The sequence below is a fragment of the Mustela nivalis genome (genome assembly GCF_964662115.1).
Source record: "Mustela nivalis genome assembly, chromosome: 5".
NCBI lineage: Eukaryota > Metazoa > Chordata > Mammalia > Carnivora > Mustelidae > Mustela > Mustela nivalis.
In genome coordinates this window covers 62,895,154-62,922,761 of record NC_139024.1, presented here as the reverse complement: position 1 = coordinate 62,922,761, position 27,608 = coordinate 62,895,154, and the positions used below count along the sequence as shown (strand labels likewise).

The following is a 27,608-nucleotide window of genomic DNA, read 5'->3' as shown; positions in this document are numbered from 1 at the left end:
TGCATGCTGTGTGTCCCACACCCTCGATGCTCCCTCCTCTCCCACCTGCTGCCAGGGTGGCCTCCTGAAGCAGTGGGGGAGGCTTACTTGGTTTAGAAGAACATTCATTTATATAAATTCAGCTCTTTATATTTTTGTCTGTTTAAAGTTTTGAGAGTTGTTTTTCCTTATGGTTCCTATCATTTTTTAGTCATTATTGAAAATTTTATATAAAAGTATTATGTTAATATCCTAACAAATACCAGAAGTTCAAAATTAGGCAAAATTAATAGCAATTAATTACATGCTTTGAGGCTAGGTGTGTGTTGCTCTTTGTTAACTAAAAGATTGTTCCAGATCTTTCTTCATCTTCTGGGACCATCAAGGTAAAGCTTGATTTGCCTTCTCTCTGTCACCAAAGCCCATTGGCACTTATTGATCTAAACTTGAACAGACTGTCTAAAATGAGTATTCCTAAGAAAAATGTAAATGTTGTTGGCTTCTCATATATTTTATCTTTGGGGAATGTTAATGAAGGAGATGATAATTCTTTAAAATAGGGATGTGGTTTTTTTTATCTGCTTCTGAATAATTCAGATTAAAATTCTTTAAAAATCTACAAGGAGTATTCTTAAATGAACACTTTATTATTCTCTAAAATAGAAAATCTCAGGGGTGGTCTGAAATATCTCAGAAGTTAACTTTATAGAAGTGAAGTTCTCATGAAAGTGAAGTTCTCATGTTTAACTTAAATTATCTAATTTTTAACCTCAATTATTTTCTAATTTTTACAGTTGAGTGGAACCTTAGGATTTTTCTAGTCAAATTCTTTTAACCCTCATTTTACAAATGAGGAAGATGAAGCCCAGAAAGGTGAAATTGAAATCTAAAATGAATGAGCTTATCAGTAAAAGAGCCAGAACTAAGTCGCTGGTCTCTTGCCTCTGCAGCAGATAGGGTTTGAAAAAGCCACACTAATCTGAAAATGCAAACACTTTTTTTTAAATGGTTGTTGGTTTTTGTTTGTTTGTTTGTTTGTTTACATTTTTACATTTGCTATGTCCATAGCCCAAGTTTATATTAAAAAATTGTTTTATCTTGAGAGTATTACCTTAGGTTACCCTTTGTTAAAAACTACTTCACTTAAATTAGGATTTTGAAAATTTTGGAAATAGTAGTTAAAAGGAAATTCAAATTATAAATAGCAAACATGCTAAGAAAAGAAACCCATAAAACATTAAAAACACATTTTAAAATAAGTAAACCTAAGACGTTGAAAATCTTGTATTAATCATACATTCGTAATTCATCCTTGCTAAATGGCAATGTGATGAAATAATGTAATACTAATGGTGTCTCCATGTTTTGAGATGAAACATTTAAACGAAACTTTGTAGTTTCAAAGTGATTTCCATTGTATCCCTTTACTTAATCTTATTTTTAAAATGTTAAGAAGGAGAATATGAGGCTTTAAGTGAAATGACTCAGCCTTTTAGCTCACCTTGCTCTTCTGTAGGAAGGATAACAGGCACATTATAAAGGTCACGGTAAAACCCAGAGTGTGTGACTCTTGATCATGGGGTTATGAGTTTGAGCCCCACATTGGGTGTAGAGATTGCTTAAAAATAAAATCTTAAAAAAAAAAAAAACCCTCAAAAACTCAGAGGGTTATCTTCTTTTGCTTATGGTATTATGTGTCTAACAAGCCCTCTGGTCCTGCTCATCACGGACCATCTGGACTTACCCAACCTGAGGCAAGATCCCAAATTAGGTGGAAAATTAGTGTTTCCTGTCATTTCTTTTCCATTACTCATGCAGTCCCCGGAGATGTTTCCATGTCCCAGAAAAATAATTCTCAGGATGCTAATATTTGAAGCATATGCAATGTCTACTAGCAGGAGACCTAAGTTTTGTCAGCTAAGAACAGTGATTTTTTAAAAAGCTAGTAAAGGCAAGTGGTCTACAGGAGTGGAGAGGTTCATTCAAAAGAGACTGTGTGTTCGCCCACAGCCCACCTAGCCTTACCTGGGGAAGATATGTAGTGTGTACCATGACCCCTCACAGGAACGCATCATGGGCCACCTCAGAATTAGGAAGGCTTAAATACAACAGAAAGAAAATGAATCTAGAATGCCAAATACCTTAGCAGGAAATGTACAGTTGATCCTTGAACAACATGGGTTTGGACCACGTGAGTCACTAATAGATTTTTGTAAATATAGTACTATATTTTTTCTTATGATTTTCTTAATACTTTCTTTTTTCTATCTTGCTTTATTAAAAAAACAGAATATTTTACATATGGCATACAAAATATGTGTTTCTGGACTTGTTTATGTTTATTGGTAAGGTTTCTAGTGAACACTATGCTCTTAGTAGTCATGTTTTAGGGGAGTCAGAAGGGACACACAGATTTTTTTTTTACTCTAGGGGTAATCGGTTCCCCCAACCGCCACATTGTTCATGAGTCACTTGTAATTTCAATTTAATGGCTATCCTTACTCCCAGAACAGATCACACAATTTGATTTTGTGCTGTCAGGATCTTGGAGTTACTATCAAGCTTTATTGTCGAATTATTTAGGTGATGAAAGGCATTGTTAAATTATAAGTTATTGATTTCAAAAAGCAAAAATGCCACATGTAAATACTAGGATGTAGGTGGTAGTGCTTCTCCTGTCCTTTAAAGATGATTCAGATGTATTTTCTCCAGAAAATGTTATTCTACACTCTCTATCTATTTAGCCACTGCTGAGCTGTAGATATTGACATAGCCTTTCACCATGAATGCTATGGAAGCCGCTGAGCTTGCAAATTGATGAACAAGGAAAAGTAAAAATATGTGCTTATAACAAGTTTAAAAGACAAAACAGTGCCCTGGGAAGATTTCTATGTCTGGCCGTTGATCAGCCAGAAAATACCCTTTTCTCTCCCAGTGCTCAGAGGTAGGAAGACTGAAGAACCTTTCTACAGACCACTATTTTAATCCTTCTCATTACTAAGAGTCCGTATTCAATAGGTGCCAACCAAAGTATAGGCTGTGACCTTGGAACAAGCCATCTGTGCAAAGGTAACTCACCTGTTTCCATAGGGATAGCTCCAGGCCCTAGCTCAGCGCCCTGGAATCATACAATGAGCAAAGGGCTTAAACCTTTATGAAGATTGTGGAGTCTGGAATGAATTATTTTAGGAACTGATGAGCTCAGTTCCAGACATCAGAGGCTTCTCCCAAATACCATGGGTAATGAAATGCTATCAAGACCTGAAGGGGCCACTCAGAATGACATTTGTTCCCTAGAATTTTCCATGGTGTAGGAGTCAGGGATTTTGGTGCCTGAATCTCCTAATTGTCCTGTGTGTGTTTCCCTTGCTAGATAATTGAAAACCCGGATGTCCCACAGGAATTCAGGAATCAAGGTATTGCATTTGATTTTTGCTAGTTCAGTTTAAAAAGCGAGTCTAAGAATGCCTACTATGTGCTTGGCGCTAGGGATATAGATGTGAGTGGGGCTCTCAGGGAGCTCTCCGGAGGTTCTGCTTAGCTTTGCTTTACCAGCTAGTACTTCATCAGCTGTTCCCTAACCTTCCTTCTGGCCCTGTACCCTGCCCCTACACCTATTTCTGTTCCAACTCTGTGAAGGAGAGTAACTTTTCATATACCTCCCTGTTGGAGGCTAGGGTTTTTTTTATGTGGCTTTGTTTTTGTTGTTGTTGTTGTCATTGTTTTGTTTTTACTTTGTTTTGCTCTCCATGAAGTAAGGTTTATTAATTGTTAAAATGAGAATTGGATAGAGGGTTGTAGAAACCTGATTGGCAAAGAGCTGTTGTACCACAGTAAGTTGGTGAAATGCCATTTTTTTAATATGAAAAAAAATTAATCTCACAGGGAATCTGACAGTAGGACAAACAGCTCAATATAAGTGGCAGATGAAATCCAGGTAAGGAATTTCATTCTGACCCAGAGGAAAAGGAAAAACAGAGGTCTACCGATAACTGACAAGTAGTTTGTCTTTTGTTTTTTGGGGTCTTTTATTTTGTTTCTTAGTTTGGTAGTATTTTCTGAAAAGATATGAAAAATTCAAACCATTGAATTTAGAAAATGGAAACATGTTTTATCTCATATTTTATTCAGTAATTTAAAAAATACTAGAAAATCTGCTTTTCTTTGATATCTTTGCATGTTAACAATAAGACAAGGTGGAGGTGAGAGGAAAGTTGGTTACAGAGAGGATGAAAAGGGGAATAAAAGGTGGAAAGAAATGCAGCCAAGCAGCCACAATTAGGAGACACAGAATGAAGGAAAGAAATGAGAAAGGCATTAAGTCGTCTCTGAAAGATTGCTTGAGCTTGTGTTTTTCATTCCCCCTCGCTCCCTTCTTGGGCTGCCCACCAGAACATGCTTCAGCATCTCACCACCTGTGGAAGCTCCCAGTGACGCGCTCCACCTGTCTTTCCCTCTCTTGGGTCATTGTGGTTCTGTAAAACCTTCACTTTGGGGTTATAAACCAAAGAGGAGGTCCAAGTCCTCTTGGCCACACGTTTATCTTTTAAAAATATATATTATTAAAAAGTGGATGGACCCACTGACTTTTATCTAAAACTTTGTTTAAGGACTTATGGGTTTTAGTTATTTTTAGTGGTGTCATATTGTTGTCTTATCATTTCTCAGGTTTGTTTCTTCGTGGAAGAGCATAAATTCTCAGGATTAGCTATTTCTCTTTCCCATCCTCCTCTGACTTCGCTGTCATTTTCTGTCTGATGCTCTTGCCATTTTTTTCTCCATCATTCTTAACCTCATGGTCATTTTTTTTTTTTTAATCTCTACATTCATCAAATACTCAGCCACAATTGTATAGATCTTTAAAGTTTTTTGTTATTAGAAAAACAAACACTTTCACTTGTTATTTCACTGGGCCCAACAATTCTGTGAGATTGGGATTATTTGTACCCATTCCCCTAAAGGGAGAACTGAAGCTTACCCAAACTCTCATGGTCAGTAAGTTGTGAACCAGTACCTGACCAGATTCTAAATTTCACCCTCTCTCCAATACACTCAGTGCTTCTGTGGGTGTTTTGTTGTTAGCTTCTGAACATGAACATGTCTGGAGGAAAAATTATTTCTTCTGGCCTTGGTCATTGCTCTGTTAGCAACTGTGTGCCCTGAGGATGCTGGGAAAATAGGTAAAGTAGTGCAAATGGGGAGTAAGTTATTTTGCCATCTTTCCCTGTTTCCTTAGTTTGAGAAGCCCATCTTTCTTCCATGCTGCCACATTTTATCTCTTTGATGCAACTCAAATCTGCTCAAGAGATCCAGAAATTTCAAAGGTCAGAATAGGGATACATTTGTAGTCTACCGACCTAAATATTGTGGAAATTGTTGTCAGTTGTATTGTTTCTTAAATTAATGAACTCTCCTTTTGCTAAGTGTGAATGAGTTTAATTTATAATAGTAAACAATGTATCATTTTATTTTTGAACCTAATTTTTGAAGTCTTTTACTTCAGAAATGAATAATTATATTTTCTATGATCATTTTAGTGGCCTGAGGAAGGCTCAGCATCTGAAAACCTTCTTTTCAGTCCTGAAAACATCAAAAGCAGAGGGTGAGAAGGACTGTTGAGCAAGCTTCTAGTGCCCTCTGCTAATGTCTAATGCTTGTAATCTCTTTTGTTTGAAGGGTCGACAGTTGAGTCCCTCTGTGATGACCTTGTCTCTGTGCTTACTGTTCTGTGTGAGAAGCTGCAAGCCGCCATTAAGTAAGTGCCTTCAACATTGGTATTCTTATTCACCACTAGTCTATTTCTGAGATAACTTTTGTCTACAGCATCACTTACAATTACAGATTATAGGGGCAATGGTTACCCCCATTGGTATTCACCTGCCAATCCTGAGAAATCTATTCAGTGACTTTGGGCAAGTCCACACTACCAATACCATGACTGAAGGATATAACTTTCTCATGAGAAATGGGAAAACAATAGTTTTCAAAGAAGACTTAATCCTTCAAGCATGGAGCTGAGTGAGAAGAATGTTGGTTAAGAGGTAGTTAACAAAGTTAGTTGATGTAACCCGGGCACATCCCAGCTATATGACTCTAAATGAGTCTTCTCAATGACCTCTGCTAATGGCAAGGACAGACTCTGTGGTCTTCCTATATTTCTTCTAACATTTCCACATTTCCATGTGAGTTCACATGCGTATTTTTGAAAAGAACACATTGTTCTTTTATATACTCATTTTTTATATGCCAGTTTAATCCTCAATATTAGATCATATAGATGATATCCACTGCTCCAACTCTCCAGGTAGTAAGTTAACTTATTAATTCATGGATATTTAGTAAAGCCAAATCATAAAAGGACTAGACTTTCCAAGATGAGATGAAAAGCCTCTACCAGCTACACATATAATTAATTACAAAATCTATAACACAATACAATTCTGAAATGCTTTTTGAGTTGTGAAAGACACTATAATTTGCTAGTAACTAGAATATTTGGTAATTCAGAAAACTTTTACTCGTAGAATTTCCTATATACTAATAAGTTGGGAGATATAGTCTAGTTGAGACATTAGTGAGGCTTCTCACTTTGCTGGAAAAGTTGCAGAAACTTGTTGGGTTTTTGTTTTTGTTCTTGTTTCTTTTTTAAATAAACTTAGGATTTTTGAAAGCTAAGCTTAGAATGGCTCTTGAGAGTTTTTGCCCAATGGTTTCTTTATGGTGTATCCATCATTCCTTTAGGTCACTTGCACATTTTGACCAAATGAAGCTCCCTTCATATTAGGCACTTAAACAATGAAGAGATCTAGTGAATCCATAGGTACTACAAGCGAAAAAGAAAAGCACTTCTTCCACAAGCCCCACCTGCAAGTTTCTCTCACCCCTGGACCCTGGGCAGAACATTATTTTTCCTCAGAGGGGATATGTCTAAAAGCAGATGCCATGTGTAGTTGGCTTCTCCTTACTCTGCTCAAGTCTCCATCTCCCCTGACCATGGAGAGTTAGTAGGCCTGGGGCCCAGACTATGATCCTAACCCCAACTACAATGACCCCATCTGTAGAGTCTTCATGTGACCTGATTACCTTGGGACGGTTCCAGGTTGTACCTATTCTGTATGATTGTAATCATCTTCCTTCACTCTTGGCAGGGTCCTGGCTGGGATAGGTTATATATTCACTCTACGTATCCATGACCCAGGTTTCAATTTCTTCTAGTGCTCACTCCTTTCCACCCCTACCTAGTTCTTCTACCTCATAGCAAGGCCAGTGGTTATGTCAGAGCTGGGGGATGCTTCTCATTGGCTTGTTTTCTCCTAAGATATAAACATATCTGGTGTTTAATCACTATTGGCTCAACTACCTTATCTTTGTTGCATTAGATGGGTAAAACCTGTTTGGCCCCTTACTACCTCTTGACTTTGTGCAGAGCTATCAACCACTGAAAGCTTATATATCCTGTAAAATAATTATTATTTATTATTATTTGTATGTGATACACTATTAGTGATATAAAATATATTAAGGTTTTTGTAAGAATGAAACGAGAAAATTTACTTAAAAGATAGTTGAGTCCCAATAACCAAAGATTACCTGAGGCTAAGAGAATTTGGTTTATCAACTTGTATTAACGAAGGAACCTGTACACTCTGGGGAGCCAAGTGTAATCAGGCAAAGGATGTTAGGAGGGATTGTTATGGATTCAAACCAGAGTTAGGCATTCTGGAGTGGGTGAAAGGAACCGAGGCTCTGTTCAAGGATTGGGTGCTATCAGAAAGTAGGGGCATTCCCAGGATGGGACATCTTCATTTTTATTGAGCTGATGGGAGGAACAGTTAAAGGAGCTGTCATTGTAGAAGAAACAGGAGTCATTTACAGGGGAGGGTGATATTTGGTCATTTTTGTAGTCATACAGGATTCCTTTTTTTAAATCTCTGATCAGACCAATTCATAGATTGGCTTTCATTTTGTTCTGCTGCCATTGTGAAGAGTCTTCATCCAATATTAACATTCTGTGAAACTGTTTGTGTTCCCCAGGGGGACATCCCAGCTGGCTGGTAGTAACTAGGCAGTCGCCAGCTGTCAAAGATGCTTCTTCTCCATCCTCCACCCCCTCAGGTCTCAGCATTATGAGGGAAAAAAACAAGGACCATCAAAACTTTGAAAAATATAAAGGCTATGTTCATTACCTTACAATCAAGGGGGGGGGGGAATTGCACATTTTTTTTTCCTGCACAGTGTACTAAGAGAAAACTAAGATTTTAAGTATTAAAAAACCTCAAGGCATTTATGCCATTAATATTTGAAAATCAGCCACCAAGGTAAGTCTGAACAAATCTATAGGTCTATGAATGATAGATTTAAAACATACCATTGTTCACTGGTCAAGACTATCTTCAGCTAGGTCCAATAAGTGCTTCAAGTTCATGGCTCTTTAAAACCTAGATGTCTCTAACATCAGCCGAAGGGACTGCCATTTGTAGAGTGACCACATGATCTAGTACACCTGGGACAGTCTGAGGTTACACCTGTTGTACTTAGTATAGATTGTCAGTATTGGTATCTTCTAGGAAGTTTGGGATAAATAGAACTTTTTTAACTGCATAGTGCCTAACATGTGATAAATACTTGATATTCTAAAATTGTTTGTTTACTTTTAGAATTGTCAGTGCTACTTCTGGTTTATGATGCAGCTTGGGACATTGAACTTCTTATATCAGACATTTGTAGATTATTAGGAAAATACATTGCACAAACACACAATGCAAATGCATGTATACACATATTACCAACTAAAGGGCATAGATTTCTGTCAGTCACTAAAACAAGGATGAAAACATTTTCTGAACCATATGACTGGGGAATTGATTTTAAACAGGAAAAGTAATTCATGCAGCACATACATGGTTTTCTAGGATTTCTCATTGGACTTTAGCTCAAAGATGGCTTTAGGCATGTTGTTATAGAAATTAATGGTTTTTATAGGATTCCCATGGTCTTGCTTGGTTTTTCAATGCAATGCCCCAGCCATCATTTTGCCTCTGGAGACTGTTCACTGTGTTTTGAGTATGGCCTTTCCCATCATGATTCCATTTCCCTAAGATGAGGGTTCTGTTGCTAAGGACACTGGGGTACAGCCTGCTTAAGCATTAGCTTCCACAGGAGACCTGTAAGGCCACCTGGTCAGATGGTACCATGCTCTCGGCTACTTTCAATCTGGTGGTTCTCTTTATTCTTCTTGTTAAGTTTCCACATCTTTTACAATTTTTTCTGAATTTGCTACCCAAACTCCTTTTATTTCTACTAGCTAAACTTGATATTTCTCCTACCTTCTAAATATCTTCTTCCTCTGAAATCACACTATGGTCAGTACTTTCCCTCAACAGCCATTTCCAAAAATTAGTGCCCACATACCTCATTTTACTCTGTAAGGGTATGTATTCATGATACGCTCAGTCTCCCAGAAGGATTTTCAAAATTTATCCAGGTACGCAGAATAACTCACATGCCTTGGAGATGTGTTATTAATAGAACTCTATATTAGGCATGTTGAGTTACATGATGCTTTTTAAATCCAAGGGTTTTAGGAAGGACAATTGGGCTTAGAAAGATATTTATTCATCCTCTGCCCATTGGTCTCCTATCAGCCTCTCCCCACTTCCCTCCCCTCCCAGTGCCGAATATCAGACAAGTGTACACCGAAGCAGTCTCGGGACCAATGAGAGGTCAGGTGTTCCTATCATGTGTTTAATTTCATTCCACTTCTTACACAATTACGTAAGTCCCTCTCTCCTTTTGCTACCTAAATTTGAATTGTCTCAAGGAGGAAGGGGTAAGATCCAAATGATTCATCATCAAACAAAACTCTAAGAACTCCAGAGATCCAGACTGTGCTGCCAGATTACCTTCTCAGGGACCTTGTCGGGATGGGGCTCCTTAGCTTTCAGGGCCCATTGGTCCACTCACGAGAGTCGTTCTCCATAGCTCTTGAGCCTGGAAAGAAGTTCAGAGATGGGCAGAGAATGAGACCAGCAGCTCCTCAACCTGCCAGCCATGAAATGCTCCAATGGAAGACCCGGCCGAGGGACTCGCAACCCTCCATGTTGGCAGATTTTTCCTCATGTGTTTTGAAAGGGTTGGCTAGCTTCTTGGCTTCTTGCCACGCCTTCCACATATTTGTCTGTCTACAGTCAGACAAATAAGAACTGCACACACACAGGGCACATGCCGTGTGTATCTCGCAAAGCACACATGTGGAGTTCGCTTACATTTCAGACAGCTCATTTAGTGACGTGACTCATGCAAGGCCGTGAGCACCCATTTTTTCAGACTGCAGCAGCCCACAGAAAAGCTGCTGTGTTTGGTCTCCAAGGAGACTCCCAGACCAGTTACCTTGGTGATGCCTCCTCTCTGTCATTGGTGTGATGGCACGGGCTTGCAGTATTGCTGCCGCGTGCGTTCTCTGCAGATACTCAGAGGAAACTTGACTGCTCATGGCTTTCCTGCAGGTCTATTTCCAGTTTCAGAAACTGGGAGTCTTTATCATCTACAGTTCTTTTCGTTCTGCAATGTGAGACTGCCAGTTTGAAAGATAGATGTTTTTGAATGGGGACACTTAATAATTTTTTTATTATATCTTATTTAAATTCAATTAGTAACATGGAGTGTGTAATTAGTTTCAGAGGTAAAGTTCAGGAATTCATCAGTTGCATGTAACACCCAGTGCTCATTACATGGGGTGCCCTCCTTAATGCCCATCACCCAGTTACCGCATCCCCCGACCCCACCTCCCCTCCTATAATCCTCAGTTTGTTTCCTGTAGTTAAGAGTCTCTTATAGTTCGTCTCCCTCTCTGCTTCTTATTTTACTTTTCCCTCCTTTCTCCTATGAGCCTCTGTTTTGTTTCTTAAAATCCACACGTGCTGAAGTCATAGGATAATCATCTTTCTCTGACTGACCTATTTTACTTAGCATAATACCCTCCAGTTCCATCCATATCATTGCAAATGGTAAGATTTCTTTTTTTTTTTCTTTTTTCTTTTTTTTTTTTTTTTTTGATGGCTGAGTAATGAGTCTGGTGATTGGTCAGAAAGAGGAACCTGAGACTATAGCAGAGATGGTCCTTTCAGAACTTTTTCAAAATGTGGCTTGCTTATTGGTTTATGACCCTTCTGTTTTACCTTCTCCAGTCTATTCATTTCTACAGCTTCCAGAATGATTGTTCTAAAATGTACATTTGGTCCTGTCCCTTTTCTACCTGCAGAATAAAGTCCAGAACAAGTCCTCCCAATCCCTTCCTGGTCTGGCCCCTGCCGCCTCCCTAGGCCCACCTCTCGCTGAGTATCCTCACAGTCCCCTCCAACCACAGACCCCCACCCTCTCCCCAGCCCTGACATGGAAGACTCCTACTTGAACTTCAGGTTTCTCCGAAAATGCCTTTTCTTTTAGATATTCTTTCTGGATCTTTCTAAGGATTAGATGCCACTCCCATATACACTCATAGAAACTTGTGTTAAATTATTCATGTGCAGCCGTTCCTACACAATGCTTTACCTACTTGCTTCCTTGTTTCTCTAGGTCCTTGAGAATGAAGAACGTGTTCTTTCTGGTCAAGAATGATGTCTTGCACAAAAGCATAGGGAAGCTTGTGGGTGTAGGGGTATAGAAATATGAAGTCCTTCCCTGGCCCCAGAAGGGCTAAGTAGGTATTCCCTTTTGTATTTTTCCTCCAACTACCACCTTCCTCTTGGTAAATGATAATAATTTTTGTGGAAACTCAGCCTTTACCCACCTCTTCTTCCCCCGTCAGCAGGTATGGGAGAGTATATCCAAATATAAGCGGAATTCCCTTTAAAAAATATGTGTGTGTGTGCGTGTATTTGACAAAGAAAGAGAGCACAAGTAGGGGAACAGCAGGCAGAGGGAGAGGGAGAAGCAGGCTCCCCACTGAGCAGAGAGCCCAACGCCGGACTCAATCCCAGGACCCTGGGATCATGACCTGAGCTGAAGGCAGATGTTGAACTGCCCGAGCCACCCAAGCACTCCATGGAATTCCCTTCTTCAGAGTAATGGCATTATTCAAATCATTGTGCAGTTCTCTTTGGGCAAGGGAGATCATCATAGAGTATGAGTCAGCAAGCTTTTTCTGTGGACGGTCACATACTACCTCTGTTTCTATTCATTTTTCTTGTTTTTCTACAACCCCTTAAAAACGTAAGAATTATTTTTAGATCATGAGGCCATGGGCAGGATTTTGCTCTTGGATATAGCTTGCTAACCAGTTTTAGAACTTGATGTCGATTTTACAGAGACCTGTTGCCAAAAATCTAACATAGCCCTTAAACGAGGGGCCCACAGAACCCCCTTCTTGAGACCCTTCGTCTTGCGTCTGTGCAAACTTTCTCAGTTTGGCAATGGTGTGTGTGTAATCTCTGGGGCTTTGGGATGGGCTGGTGTCAACTTCTCTTCCTTTCTGTCTTAAGTTTCTAGTCTGCCTGTCACTGTCTTGCCTCTCGTGTCCACCCCCTTCTCCTGGGAGTTATTTGAACTATTGAGGGTATTAAACTTCCTTTTGGCATTTATTTAAGTTAGGAGAAAAGATCCACAACCAAAATGATTTTCAAAGCAAGTTCCTCCTTTTTGGAAGCATACAGGACTCCTGAATGAATTCTCTTAGTATTTATTATATTTATTTATCATAAATGTGCACTCAAACAGCAAATTCTTCCTTATTCCTGTCGGTCACTTACCACCCACCTGGAGTTTAATACTTGCTGGTGGATTAGACAGAAAACTTAGTCTGGGTATAAGAACATGCATCCCCTGAAGTTGTCTTTTTTTTTTTTTTAATATGGCTGTATGGATTAATCTCATAATAATAACTCTGAGAAAAATAATTTGTCCATTGAAAAACCATGTTACCTTCAAAACAAATTCAAATTCTAATTAGTAAAGTGTTGACCATTTTTCAAAAAAGATTTTATTTATTTACTTGACAGAGATCACAAGTAGGCAGAGAGGCAGGCAGAGGGAGGGGGAAGCAGGCTCCCCGCTGAGCAGAGAGCCCCATACAGGGCTCGAACCCAGGGCCCTGAGATCATGACCTGAGCTGAAGGCAGAGGCTTAATCCACTGAGCCACCAGGTGCCTCAAAATGTTGACCATTTAAAAGATAATGTGATTAGTGGCCTTTGAAAAATTTAGACAATTGAACACATTAAAAGTTTGAATGTTTCTAGAATAAACTGTGGAATTTAATTGATAATGATATATCCATATTGGTTCTTTAATGGTAGCCATTGCCGGCGATGTAGAACAGGGTAACTGTTCCATGCTCAGTTTTTCTATATATCTAAAACTCCTCTGAAAAACGAAGTCTATTAATTAAAAAAAAACTCCCCCAAACTGTATTAGTTTGCTTGGGCTGCCGTAACAAAGTTCCTTAGACTGGGTGGCTTACAGAACAGACATCTACTGTCTCCCAGTTTTGGAGGTGGGATATCCAAGATCAGGATATGAGCAGAGCTGGCTCCTTCTCAGGGCTTCAGGGAAGGATCTGTCCCACACCACTCTCCTTGGTTTGCAGATGGCCATCTTCTCCTTAGGTCTTTTCCATTATCCTCCATCTGTGTGTGTCTCTGTGCCCAGTGTTCTCCACTTTATATGGACCTCAGTCATATTGGGTTAGGACCCACCCAAAGGACCTCCCTTGAACTTGATGGCCTGTGTCAAAGACCCTGTCTCCTATCAGGGCACATTCTGAGGTACCAGGAGTTCAGTCCTCAACATAGAAACATGCAGGGATGCAATTCAACCCCTCATGATAAGTGCCTCCCACCAAAATGAGCACTTCTCTCATGCCTGGCATTCTTCCAAGTGCTCCCCACACACCCCCTCTTTAATTCTGCCTTCCTGTGCATGTGTCTGTGTGTTGGTTTTGTTTCGCAGTGACCAGCAGCAGCTGCAGCTCCTGTACTTGGAGTGCATCCTGTCCGTGCTCAGCAGCTCCTCGTCCTCCATGCACCTGCACAGAGCCTTCACCGACCTGATCTGGTGAGCCTTCTACGCCCCCCACACCGACCGGACTCGTCCCCCTTCCAGCTCTGCCCCAGGTCCCTGCCCATGGCATCCATGCCCCACTGCTCACCTCATCTGTGTGTGAATAGTATTTAGAGGGAAAGTAGGAAAATTGCTTTGCTCACATGCACTGGATCAAAATACAGAAGCTTGATCTGAGGGCCTCTTGTGTTTTGTTGACGCCACGGGCTCATGCGACTCAAGAATGAGGAGAGTATTTTCTAGGTTATTAGATCATCCTAAAAGTATACAAAGGCACCAGAAAGTTGCTTGGGGGGTGTGTGCAAGGCTATTGAATGTTATTCTTAGCCCTTGCCTGGTACATTCTCCGTCTCAACCTGAAGACTAGTCACTCTATTACAATCAGAGTGCCCCAGAGGTGACAGGGTCCCAAGTAGCCAGCTAGTTGCTCAGGGTTCCTGGGCTTTTCCACGGGAAGGAAGTCGAAGGATATGTGACAGTGTATGTGTCAGAAATTTAAATTAACTTCTCACATTAGAAGTAGAAATAATTTTGTTATTTATGGTAAAATGAAACTTTCTAACTAAGCCATTTAGCATTTTGAGTCAGTTTCTTTATATAAGATGGTTTCTTAACACTTCTCTTGGTATTTTTATTTAGTTCATTCTGCCTTGAGTTATGAAAAAGCTATTCTGTTCGTATACTGAGAAGTGATGGAGAGACTTGGAAGATGGGGGCAAGATGTCGCCCAAAAGAGGAGCAGCAAAGAACCCCGTCCTTACTAGTCATTTTTGTGGCATCTGGTATTTACCCTCAGGACTGTATTCACATCTTATCCTTTTGCCTTGTTAGCAAAACCTTTTTTTCCTCCTGTGTCTTCCCAGGAAAAACCTTTGCCCTGCTCTCGTCGTGATCCTGGGGAATCCGATCCATGATAAAAGCATCACCTCTGCTCACAGCAGCAGCGCTGGCCCGGGCATCGAGTCAGACTCCGCGTCTCCGGGAGTCTCGGACCACGGCCGGGGGTCCGGCTGCTCGTCCACCGCGCCAGCCCTGAGTGGGCCCGTGGCTCGGACCATCTATTACATCGCAGCTGAGCTGGTCCGGCTGGTGGGGTCGGTGGACTCCATGAAGCCCGTGCTCCAGTCCCTCTATCACCGTGTGCTGCTTTATCCCCCACCTCAGCACCGGGTGGAAGCCATCAAAATAATGAAAGAGGTAGGGAGGCATGAAGAAGGCCACCATGCTTGCCACGAGGCGAGGGGCAGTATCTGAACACAGTGGCTTGCCTACAGGAAGCACTCAGAACATGTGTGCCGATCACCTGCTAACACTTACTTGCTACCGTGTGGTATCCAGTAATCTCTAGGCTGTATCTTTAGGGCTGGGGTGTGGGTGCATGTGTTGGGAGCCTGGGTGAGGAGGGGTTGATCGGTGCTCGTTGATGCAAAGTCATTGATAATTAAAGCTGCAGGCATCTGACTAGGCCGCAGGCTGATTGCATTCTTGTCCTTATGTACTGTTCGTACAGATATTGGTGTTTATTCCCTTTGGCTAACATTAGATTTCAAACTGATTTTATGCTCAGGCTGTACATTATCCAAAAAAAAAAAAAAAAATTGCTAATCTCTGGTAAAAGGAATCCCTTTGCCACATTCCTTCTTAGGGCTCATATCCCAAACCTCATGACCCCTGTGAGAAGGTAAACTTGTCCAGCATGTAATAGAGATCCCATCTTTCACCGTTTTGAGGAGGTACTTCAGAGAAGAATTTCTCTGTTTTCTTGTAAATAACCAGAAAGAAAAGTGATCAGCATTTTTGTACTTGTGAACTTGTTCATTGGCTTTGGTTTTCGTACCTATTCCCAAACAACAACAAACCGAGAGTAACAATTGGATGTTTCATTGATTTTAAGTAATATTTGCTACTCCTCGGTTTCTCAAAAGCTTAATTTAAAATGCCTCTTGGTGTTGTTTTAATAAGATTTGACTGTGATGAACCATGGAAAGTTCTAACTCAACATTTCTAGAACAGGAGGAGTGGTCCAGATTCCACTGTTCTTTAAAGAAATCTGTGAGCACACCATCATATGTTCTTTCTTACCTTCTATATGCCCAGCACTTCACATGTATTATCTTTAGTATTCTTAATAGCTTTTGATGTTATATATGAGCTTTTACCTGTGAAGGATGGTATTTCTTTCCCCCATCACAGCCTCAGGCAATGAGAACAAAAGGGGTCAGCTTTAATACCTGGCTACTCCTAGGTTGGTGAACCCAATATGGCTTTGGAGGCAAGTGAGACTAGACCAGTTTGTTACCACCCAGACAGCAGTGGCCCTCCCTTGGGGACCTGGCCCTACCCTTGTTGAGTTTGTAACTGGGGACACAAGATGGGCTTTGTCTAAATAAGCAGATCTTCAAGGGGAAGAAAGAGGGAGGGACTGGCTACACATGCTCAATTCCTTCTAAATCCACCAGTCAGATGAGACTCCCTGCTCCATCAGAAGGAAGGAAGAGAAAGGAAAGAGGTCCAGAATTTTATTCCATTGGATATCCCTTCTTGTAGAGATATAATGCCAGGAAAAGGAATTTTCCCTCCCGCAAAGAAACTAAGATCCCAAGGGATCAGATGATTTGCCCAAGGTCACAGAGAAAGAGGAAGGGTGTATACCCTGGTCCATCTGACCTGAAACCCATCATCTTTTGCTGCAACACACTTATTACCATACTTTGATATTGCAATGCAGATGATTCTGGGACTCCCTTTCCATGCTGTGTCACCTACCCCTTCGTGAGACTGAGTTGAAGAGTCAGGGTTTAGATCCTGTCTCTGCCACTCCCCAGCAAGGTGGTAGCAGCTAAATCACTTAACCCTGAACTCACAATTTTTTATCTTTACATAGTAGCAATATTCCAAAGTCTCGAAATGCAATAACGTTGGTATAAATACTCTGTAAGTATAAAGTGCTAGGTAACTATTTGGCATGCTTATTGCTATGCTAAGGAAAAGAAGAAATGTGTGGAGGCTGAAAATAGCTGGTCCTCATGACCTCCTGCCAAGAGTAGTATACCAATTCTCACTTAGCTCCTTGTCTGCCACCTGCCTGTTTTCTTCCTTTTGTCTTTCTGAATTTAGGCTCATAAGTCACCACCGTTAAGTATTTTTCGGGCTCTAATGGCTCCTGTTGACTCTCTCAGCAAGACTGAATTACTCTGCCCAGTTTCCAGATCCTTCTCTCATCATTCTTATTTCCCATCCTTTCCCAGGTTCACCCCCCTTCGATCTGACTGACCCTGCTCTGTCCCGCTCCCACTTTCCTGCCTCTATTCAGACTCCCCTCCCTCCTCCCCAGGGCCCATGCCCCGTAGCAGGGTCCAGAAGTGATTCCACTGTGCTAGGTGTAGCTGGCACTTCATGTTCATTTATCTACAAACCCTCTTAGGAAGAGAATACCATGCCCGATTTCCAGATGGGAAGCTGAGGCCCCATGTGAAGTTACTTGCCCAAAGTCCTTACGAGTAGCCAGGCTACCAGGTGAACCCAGACATTCTAAGAACGGCTGCCTCTGCTGTCAAAATCATCGACCTTTACCGTTCTGCCATGACATTCTTTAAATTCCATCATTTAGCAATTAATTTTATGTCCCATCGCACGGATCCGTTTCCCAGTATGACTTGGTACAAACTTCCTGTCTCTTCAAGTATGTGTGTGTGTATGTTACTCTTATATGTGCCCTGCCTACCCCCTTATCTAACACTGCAGAGTGCTTGCCTCAGCGTAAGTGCTCAGGGAATTGCGGCTGAATGACGGATGGACCTGAGGACAGAATATCCGCAAGGAGGGTGTTTTGAGAACAGCAGAAACCTTTCTTTCCCACCCAGACGTGACTGGTCCTGGACTTGTGGCTGCCCACGGCAGATGCCCTTGCTGCCTGAATGCTAAGTAAATACATTGCATTACGGGGCACATAGGTGTCTAAATGTATTTTCAATAAGCATTTATTGACCACCGCGTAGAAAGTTTGGAGTGTATCCCCCTTTCTCATCGATTTGTCTAGCTCCCCCCCCCAGATGATTTTACATGAGTAGCAGGGCCAGGCCATGCTGCCCCATGGAGCACAGCTGACCGATGGGGGCCGGGTTATTCCACTCACTATGACAACCATTCAGCTGGGAAGCTTGGTAACTTGGAAACCAAAATGTGCCATCTGTGCACACAAGGAAAACCACTGGGCACCCAGGATGTTTGTTCAACCTTTCGGAGTTTGAGAACTTGGTGTGTTATTTCCCTGTTGTCTTTGTGACTTGTCACCCTGCCATACACGCCGTGTGCCTATTAATCAAAGACGGGACATTTTGCTCTTCAAGTGACAATTTTCTTTTTGGTTTCTGCTTTCCCAAAAAAAGGAACAGTAATCAAAAGTTCACCTTGTTTCCTTTCCTCTTTCCCTGGTTTGGCTTCAGAAGGAATTCCTTAATTTTTTTTTTTAAGATTTTATTTATTTATCTGAGAGGGGGAGAGAGTGAGAGAGCACACACATGAGCAGTGGAGGGGGGGTGAGATGGAGAAACAGACTCCCCGCTGAGAAGGGAGCCCAATGCAGGGCTCCATCCCAGGACCCTGGGATCATGACCTGAGCCAAAGGTGGACGTTTAACGAACTGAGCCATACAGCTGCCCAGGGGTTCCCTAATCTTTATCAGACTGTGACACCCCAGCCTCTGAGAGCACATCTCTCCCTCCCACTGGAGGAAGCTCAGATTCTGCGTGCCCTGCCTTTCTTCAAGTGGTTGTTGAGGATTCTTTAGAAGCGTAATTGCTTTCCTTCCAGATTTGGAAACAACTGAGAAATAAACCCCAAATCAATGTGGGGATTCAAATATGTCATCTAACTTATTACTGGTAAGGTTAGATTCGAGAATGTAATGAGATTCCAAGAGAAAGTGAGATTCCCCTCAGCTATCCCCCTGCACCTTCCTTTCTAGCCTAAGAGGGGGCAGCTGGAGGCTTTTAGGCCTGACCCCTTCCCTTGGATGCAGGGCAGGCTGGTGGTTAGGGAGAGGGTGGGAGAGGAGGAGAGGGATGAGGAGAGCAAGGGCAGGAGAGAGAGGAAAAGAGGTAGAGGGAGGGGAAAGCAAAGAGAGGAGAAAGGGAAACTTGACTCTTTCAATGTCAAAAAAAATAATAATAAAATGTGGAGAGAAAAGCTTCATTACTATACCTCTAAGAGAGACATTTGCAATTTCCGGGTACAAAGGAAATGTGGAAGGAGGGAGGGAAAGAAGAATGCCCCTGAAGATATAACATTTTCTAGTTAATCTACCTTTTCCTGTGACTATAAATTACTTTGAAAATAATGGGCTTAGTGATAGAAAGTCTGTTCCAATACACTTAACCCAATCTTTTCCTGAATTAATTAGCTTCAAATGGAAATTCTCTGCAAAGATTTCTACCTCATGGAAATAAAAACTAATAAGAACTGAACAGTTATGAAAATGCTATACATGAAAACTTGTAGGATGTAGCCAAAGCTGTACATAGGAGGGTATTCATAGCTTAAAATGATTGTATTTTAAAAATTGGAAACCTAAAATTAATATTCTAATATTCCAAGTTAGGTAGCTGGGAAAAGAGCAGATTAAGTTCAAAGAAAGTAAAAGGAAAAATAAGGATGAAAGCAGAAAGGAATGTGATAAAAAGAAAGTAGAGGGGATCAATAAAGAGAAAAGTACCAGGACTCTGAAAAGACTGAGGAAGTTGAAAAACTCTTGATAAACATAATTTTAAAATTCCAGAATAAGTAAAGAACAAGTGGAAATAAAAATGAAAACATGCATGTAACTACAGATATTATAAACATTAAAACATTAAAGAAGGTATTAAGGCCACGGAGACCAGTAAATTTGAAAACTTAGATAAAATAGATAAATCCCTGGGAAATAATACAGCCTTTAACAGTTTGGCTCAAGAAAAAATTGAGAACCTACATAGTTCTAGAATCTTTAAAGAAATTGAATCAGTATATAAAAAATATTTCCATTTAAAAAAAAACTGACCTCCCCATATAACTTTAAAAACTATTTATACTGGGGTGTCTGAGTGGCTCAGTCGTTGAGCATCTGCCTTCGGCTAGGGTCATGGTCCCAGGGTCCTGGGTTCAAGCTGCCTGTTCGGTGGCAGGCCTGCTTCTCCTTCTCCCATTCCCTCTCTCGCTGTGTTTTTCTCTGCCAAATAAATGAAATCTTTAAAAAAAATATCTATTTATACCAACATTTAAGGAATAAGTAATTCTCATAATACATGAACTTTTCCAGAAAGTAGAAAGAGGAAATGCTTCTCAATGTGTGTGTGTGTGTTTAATTTTTAGAAGTTGTTTTACCTTTTGACCCCCTTCATCCATTTTTTTTCCATCCTCCCACCCCTCACCTCTGGCAACTACCAGTCCATTTTCTGTAACTACGAGCTTGGTTTTTTGTCTGTGTCTTTAAGATACCACCTATAGGAGAAATCATACAGCATTTGTCTTTCTCTGTCTGGCTTATTTCACTTGGCATAATACCCTCTAGGTTCATCCATGTTGTCACAAATGGCAAGATTTCATACTTTTTTATAGATGAGTAATATTCCAGTGTGTGTGTGTGTGTGTGTGTGTGTGTGTGTGTGTGTGTGTGTGTTTCTTTATCCATTTATCCACTGAGAGACACTTAGGTTGTTTCCATATTTTAGCTATTGTAAATAATGCTGCAGTGAACATGGGGGTGCATGTATCTTTTTGATTTAGTGTTCTCATTTTCTTCAGATAAATATCCAGAAGTGGAATTGATGGATCATATGGCAATCTATTTTAATTTTTGAGGAACCTCCATACTGTTTTTCATAGTGGCTGAACCAATTTCCATTCCCATCAGCTGTGTAAGGTGGTTCTTTTTTCTCCACATCCTTGTCAATAATAGCTATTTGATAATGGCTATTCTAGTAGATGTGAAGTGGTATCTTATTATGGTTTTGACTTGCATTTCCCGTGATTATTAATATTGAACACCTTTCACGTGCCTTTTGGCCATCTATACATCTTCTTTGGAAAAATGTCTATTCAGGTGTGTGTGTGTGTGTGTGTGTGTGTGTTTTAAACCATTTTTTAAGCCATATTATTTGGTTTTTTGCTTTTTTATTGAGTTACTTGAGTTCTTTATGTATTTTGGATATTAATCCCTTATCAGATATATGACTCACAAATACTTTCAGTAGATGACCTTTTCATTTTGTCAGCTGTTCCTTTGCTGTTTGATGTAGTCCCACATGATTATTTTTGCTTTTGGTGTCAGATTAAAGAAATCCTCTCCAAGACTCATGTCTGGGAGCTATTGCCTGTGTTTTCTTCTAGGTGTTTTATGGTCTCAGGACTTACATTAAAGTCAATCCATTCTGAGTTAATTTTTGTGTATCGTATAAGACAGAGGTCCGTTTTCATCCTTTGGCTGTGACTGTCCAGTTTTCAAGCACCACTTGTTGAAGGGACTGTCCTTTCCCTAGTGTCTATTCTTACCTCCTTTGTTGTAAATTAATTCTATTCTTAGAGAATAGAATATTCTCTAAGAATAGATAGCCTAGAAATAAACCTATACTTTCTGATCTACATGTCTGTTTTTTAGGTTAGTACCTAAAAACTGCTTTAATTATTATATATGCTGTTTTATTTATTATATAAATTATTATATAAATGTTGTTTTAATGATTATAGATTTATAATATAATTTTAAACCAAGGAGTGTGATGCCTCCTGCTTTGTTCTTCTTTCTCAATTACTTTGGCTATTCCAGGTCTTTTAAGGTTCCATGCAAACCTCAGGTTTATTTGTGCTATTTCTGTGAAAAATACATTAAAAATTTGATAGATACTGCATTAAGTGTGTAGATTGCTTTGGGTAGTATGGACATTTTAATGATACTAATCTCCCAATCCATGAGCACAGAGTATCTTTCCATTTATTTGTGTCATCTTCAATTTCTTTTATCAATGTCTTATAAATATATGTTTATAAAAAATAAAAAATTAATTAAAAAAAGAAAATTTTACAATAAAAAAAAATAATAATTTTCAGTATTCCAATCTTTCACCTCCTTGATTAAATTTATTCCTAGGCTTTTTATTGTTTTTTCTTAAATGTTCATGTCTTTTATTAACCCATATATAATTACTTGTCTTCCGGTTTGTTGAAGCAATTGGTCAGACCACATTTGCCACAATAGTGTCCATCAAAGTGGCCTCGCCATAAAAACTCCAGCACTACATGCATCCGAAGGGCACTCCCAAAGAAGGCGACTCACGTTGCCATTCTCATCCACCTTAAAGTATTTCAGAACAGCCGTTTCTCTTAGTTTATTCTTCTTGGGAGCAGTGTAGGACTTATTCTTCCTTCCTTCTTCTTAGTACCACCATGAAGTCTCAACACAAGATAAAGAGTGGGCTCCATTTGCATGCTGTAGTCAGACAAAGACAGACATCCATCGTCCAGTTGCTTGCCAGCAAAAAGTCGCTGCTCATCATGAGGAATTCCTTCCTTATCCTGAATCTTGGCTTTTACACTGTCTACTGTAGCTGAGGGTTCAGCCTTAAGGGTTTTCACGAAGCTTTACATCTTGGTGGTAGTTCCATGGCAGATGGTGGGTTGGAAGGGCATTTTATTATTTTTGATGCTTTGTAAATATGATTGTGGTTTTTTTTTTTCATTTCTCTTTCTGATAGTTTATTTGTGGGTAGAAATACAACAGATTTTTGTATGTTGATTTTTGTGTCCTGCAACTTCACCGAATTCAGTTGTTAGTTCTAACAGCTTTTTATAGAGTCTGTAGGGTTTTCTATATATAATATCATGCCATCTGTGAATAGTGACAGTTTTACATCTTCCTTTCCAATTTGGATCCCTTTTATTTCTTTTCTTGCCTGATTGCTGTAGCTAGGACTGACAATACTATTTTGAATAAAAGTGGCGAGACTGACATCCTTGTCTTGTGCCTGATCTTAGAAGAAAAGCTTTCAGCTTTTTACTGTTGAATATCATGCTAGCTGTGAGCTTATAATATGTGGGCTTTATTATGTTGAGGTATGTTCCCTCTGTGTTCACCTTTTTGAGAATTCTTGTCATAAGTGGTTGTGGAATTTTGTCAAAATATTTTTTCTGCATCTATTAAAATTATCTATTTTTTTCCCTTCGTTTTGTTAATGTTGTGTATCATTCCACTAATTTGTGCACATTGAGCCATCTTTGCATCCCTGGAATAAATCCCAGTTGTTTATGGTGTATGATCCTTTTAATATGTTGTGAAATTTAGTTTGATCACATTTCATTGAAGATATTTGCATCTATGTTCCTCAGGGATATTGGCCTATAATTTTGTTTTTTTGTGGTATCCTTGCCAGGTTTTGGTGTCAAGGTAATGCTAGCCTTACAAAATGAGTTTGGGACAGCTTCCTCCTTTTCTATTTTTTGAGAAGGATTGATACTAATTCTTCTTCAATCATTTGGTAGAATTCACTGGTGAAACCATCTGGTCCTGGACTTTTGTTAGTTGGGAGGTTTTTTCTATGTTAAAAAATAATTTTAATATATGAATTTATTTTTTTATTATGTTCAGTTAGCCAGCATATAGTACATCGTAAGTGTCTTTGTAACGTTCAATGATTGATCAGTTGCGTATAACACCCAGTGCACATCCAGTTGGAAGGCTTTTGATTACCAATTCGATCTCCATACTGGTTATTGGTCAGTTCAGATATTCTTTTTCATCATGATTTAGTCTTCATAGGTCAAATTCATCTAGAACTGTATTAATTTCTTCTGGATTGTCCAACTTTGACATATGTCCTTTATAGGAGTGTCTTATGATCTTTTGTATTTCTGTGGTTATCAGTTTTAACATCTCTTTCATTTCTGCTTTTACTTACTTAAATCTAATGAGTTTTTTGTTTGTTTGGTTTTTGGATTTTTTTGTGAGTCTAGTAAGTGGTGTGTCCATTTTATCTTTCCCAAGAGCCAACTCTTAGTTTCATTGATCTTTTCCATTATTTCTTAGTATCTGTTTCATTTATTTCTGCTGTAACCTTTCTTATTTACTTCTACCAAATTTGGGCTTCACTTTTTCTTTTCCAGTTCCTTAAAGTGTAACGTTATTGTCTTCATGTAATTAATTTCTATTTTCATGCCACTGTGGTTAGAAAAGGTGCTTGCTATGATTTCAGTTATCTTAAATTTAAGACTTGTTTTGTACCCTAACTTAAGATGTACCCCAGAGAATGTTCCATGTATACTTGATCAGTCCTGTTTTTGAAGCTAACCAGCTTCAAATGAGACAAAGAGAGTACAGAGAAGTTAAATTATAGGCCATTCTCAGTAAAGAGTGTAGATGCAAGTGCCTTATGATTCTGTGCTATAAAATTTTTTGAAACAATCCCTTAGACAATTTGCTTTGTCTAAGCCAGTCCTGAATTAGGGAGCAGGGAACCCATGTATTCCATGACAAGAGGAATTCTAGATCAGTTTTATTAAGATTTGTAGTTCCAAATAGTTGTGTTTTTCCTTAGAGTATATCACTCACTTTCTCTAAAATACATGCTTACTTGAGCTCACAGTTTAAAACCTTGTGCTTTTTTATGGTATTCACTACACTTATTTTTCCCCCTTTTTCTTAAAGCTACTTGGGAGCCCACAGCGTCTCTGTGACTTGGCAGGACCCAGCTCCACTGAACCAGAATCTAGAAAAAGATCAATTTCTAAAAGAAAGTCTCATCTGGATCTTCTCAAACTGTATGCTACATTCCCGCTTTTCCATCTATTATTGCTTGGCAAGGACTGTTTCTCTGAATACATTTGACCGTGTTTTAAAATCGCTGAAATTTTTATGAATCTGCATTATGTGGAATTTTATTGTTTAATAATGTTCCCACAAGCCATATGAGAAATCTTATTTCAATGTATTATGATCATGTGCTTTCCATATTTTCATATTGTCTTAAAGTAAACCCAGTATGCAAAGTGAAATGTACAATTATTCATTGGGGTTATTTTAGGCAAAAACTTTTTGAATCACAGTACTATAAGGTTCCTTTAGCCCTCCCCTAGAAAACTGAATATTATCTAATTTGTAATAGTTGTACTCACATGCATCTGTTCAGAAACATGTTTGTTTTATAGAGGATGTCCTCATTATCGGATAGGCACTGTGAAAAACTGAACTTAATACAAAAGTGAGATTATTCAATGCCCGTCCTCTGTCCTTGTGGAGATTATAAAGTCCATCTGGAATTTTTGTGCGTATCCAAATAAACCAGCCAACTGAGAGAGAATGTGATTCAAGGTGGGCCACTCTACCTGAAGGTTTTCCTCTGTGCACCCAGGAATGTTAGTTTCATTTCCTCCTTGGCCCAGACCATTCAATTCCATGCAGATCAGAGGATCTCTCTTGAATACTGTACTGTTCACCAGGCTGACACTTCTTGTTCCTTTTGGAGCATTCTCCCATGTTTCTCACGCTGTTTTCTTCTTTGGACCCTCAGCATCATGGATGGCATGACAGAAGCGTGCATCAAGGGCGGCATCGAAGCGTGCTATGCTGCGGTGTCCTGCGTCTGCACCTTGCTCGGGGCCTTGGACGAGCTCAGCCAGGGCAAGGGCTTGAGCGAAAGCCAGGTCCAGCTGTTGCTGCTGCGCCTGGAGGAGCTGAAGGACGGCGCCGAGTGGAGCCGAGACTCCATGGAGATCAACGAGGCTGACTTCCGCTGGCAGCGGCGCATCCTGTCCTCAGAGCACACGTCGTGGGAGCTGGGGAACGAAAGGAGCCCTGACATCAGCATCAGCGTGACCACCGACACGGGCCAGACCACGCTGGAGGGCGAGTTGGGCCAGACGACACCGGAGGAGCACGCAGACCACCACAAGAGCAGCCTCAAGTCGCCCGCCGTGCCAGAGAGCAAGGAGATGCTGAGCAAAGTGCCCGAGGCTGAAGCCGTGGACCAGCCAGATGTGGTGCAGAGAAGCCACACGGTTGCTTTCCCCGACATAACTAACTTCCTGTCGGTGGACTGCAGGATGAGGTCCTACGGCTCCAGGTACAGCGAAAGCAATTTCAGCGTGGATGACCAAGACCTTTCGCGGACCGAATTCGATTCCTGTGATCAGTACTCGATGGCGGCGGAGAAGGACTCGGGGAGGTCGGATGTGTCAGACATCGGGTCGGACAACGGCTCGTTGGCGGATGAAGAGCAGACCCCTCGGGACTGCCTGGGCCACCGGTCCCTGCGGACCGCCGCTCTGTCCCTGAAACTGTTGAAGAACCAGGAGGCAGACCAGCACAGCGCCAGGCTGTTCCTGCAGTCCCTGGAAAGCCTCCTTCCTCGCTTGCTGGCTCTGCCCAGCGTGGAAGAGGTGGACTCGGCCCTCCAGAACTTCGCCTCTACCTTCTGCTCAGGTTTGTAAATGGGGCTTGGCTATCAAGTCTGGAAGGGTGTTCAGGGCATTTTGCTGAAATGGGAAATTACCATCTGGCCTGTAGTTTGAAGTGCTCAGAACATCTTAATCACGCCTCTGGTTTCTTATATTTGAAGAGAACAAAGGGATGTAGGACCTGTTGGCGCCGGCTGGAATTGTAGGCAGCTGATGGCTGGGATTCTCTGAGGTTGATAGAGCTTGCTACCTTCTAGAAAGTTGCTGCTGACTGAAACAAAATGACAATCTCTGACTCTCAAAACCTTGAGTTCTTAGTGTGCTTCTACACCTCTGTGTCTAAAAATCACAAAGCCATGCACTTGGGTATACCAGTATGTCGACTATTTTAAATGAGGGTTTGAATAGGCTGACTCCCCCGAACTTGCAGTGTGGGATATCCTAGCATCTGATCATTGTGGGGGGCTTTCTGGTGGCCAGTCCCCACAGCAGCCCACCCAGAGTCACCTCCTTAGAACAAAAGGTGTTCCTGGTGCTCTTATCGCTTAGGCATTTACAAGGGTTTTAGGACTCAGGATGAGGTCAAAGATAAATACTAGAACAAGAGATCCTTCTAGAGATCGTATCACTCGGGAAATTGTAAGGATTTTAGGAGCTCTGTGCCAGGACATGGGTGGAGACTAATTATCTCACAGGACTACAGAAAGAAAGATGGATGCAAACATTTATGGCAACCTAGGAGTGCCTTACTCCTAGGTAATCACCTGTGCCTTCCCCTGACACTCAAGGGTTTCTTGACCGCAACCCACCGAGCTGTTTGGAACTTGCTGGGCTTGTACTCACAGAGAAAGGACTAATCCTAAAAATGAACACTGCATTGTTAAAAGTCAGGATCACCATTTGCTCTTCCACTTCTAAGGCTTGGGCATGTGTCTGTCATTGCACTTATTTGTGATGCATCTACCTTCCCCCTCTGTCCTTTGAACTCCTTGCATGCTCCAACCGTGTCTAACACATATTCAGTCTTCCAACAAAAGAGCACATCACACACACATACAAAAAAAAAAAAAAAAAAAAAAAACCCTACCCCATTTACTGGATCTTGGCAGAGCTCACTGCTGTACTGTTAAGAGGTAGCTTAATAAGTATCTTTAA

The 27,608-nt window shown here is 40.6% G+C and overlaps 1 protein-coding gene across 3 annotated transcripts in view; it reads left to right on the top strand.

Annotated features, from left to right (window-relative positions):
* ARFGEF3 (ARFGEF family member 3) overlaps positions 1 to 27,608 on the top strand; it is a 182,397-nt gene that overhangs the window by 84,305 nt on the left and 70,484 nt on the right. For all 3 annotated transcript variants that reach the window (XM_082731054.1, XM_082731056.1, XM_082731055.1), the window contains 6 exons: positions 3,353 to 3,395; positions 5,656 to 5,734; positions 13,923 to 14,027; positions 14,897 to 15,230; positions 24,706 to 24,818; positions 25,568 to 26,478. In XM_082731054.1, the coding sequence (XP_082587180.1) occupies positions 3,353 to 3,395; positions 5,656 to 5,734; positions 13,923 to 14,027; positions 14,897 to 15,230; positions 24,706 to 24,818; positions 25,568 to 26,478 (1,585 nt within the window). The remainder of the gene's footprint in view (positions 1 to 3,352; positions 3,396 to 5,655; positions 5,735 to 13,922; positions 14,028 to 14,896; positions 15,231 to 24,705; positions 24,819 to 25,567; positions 26,479 to 27,608) is intronic.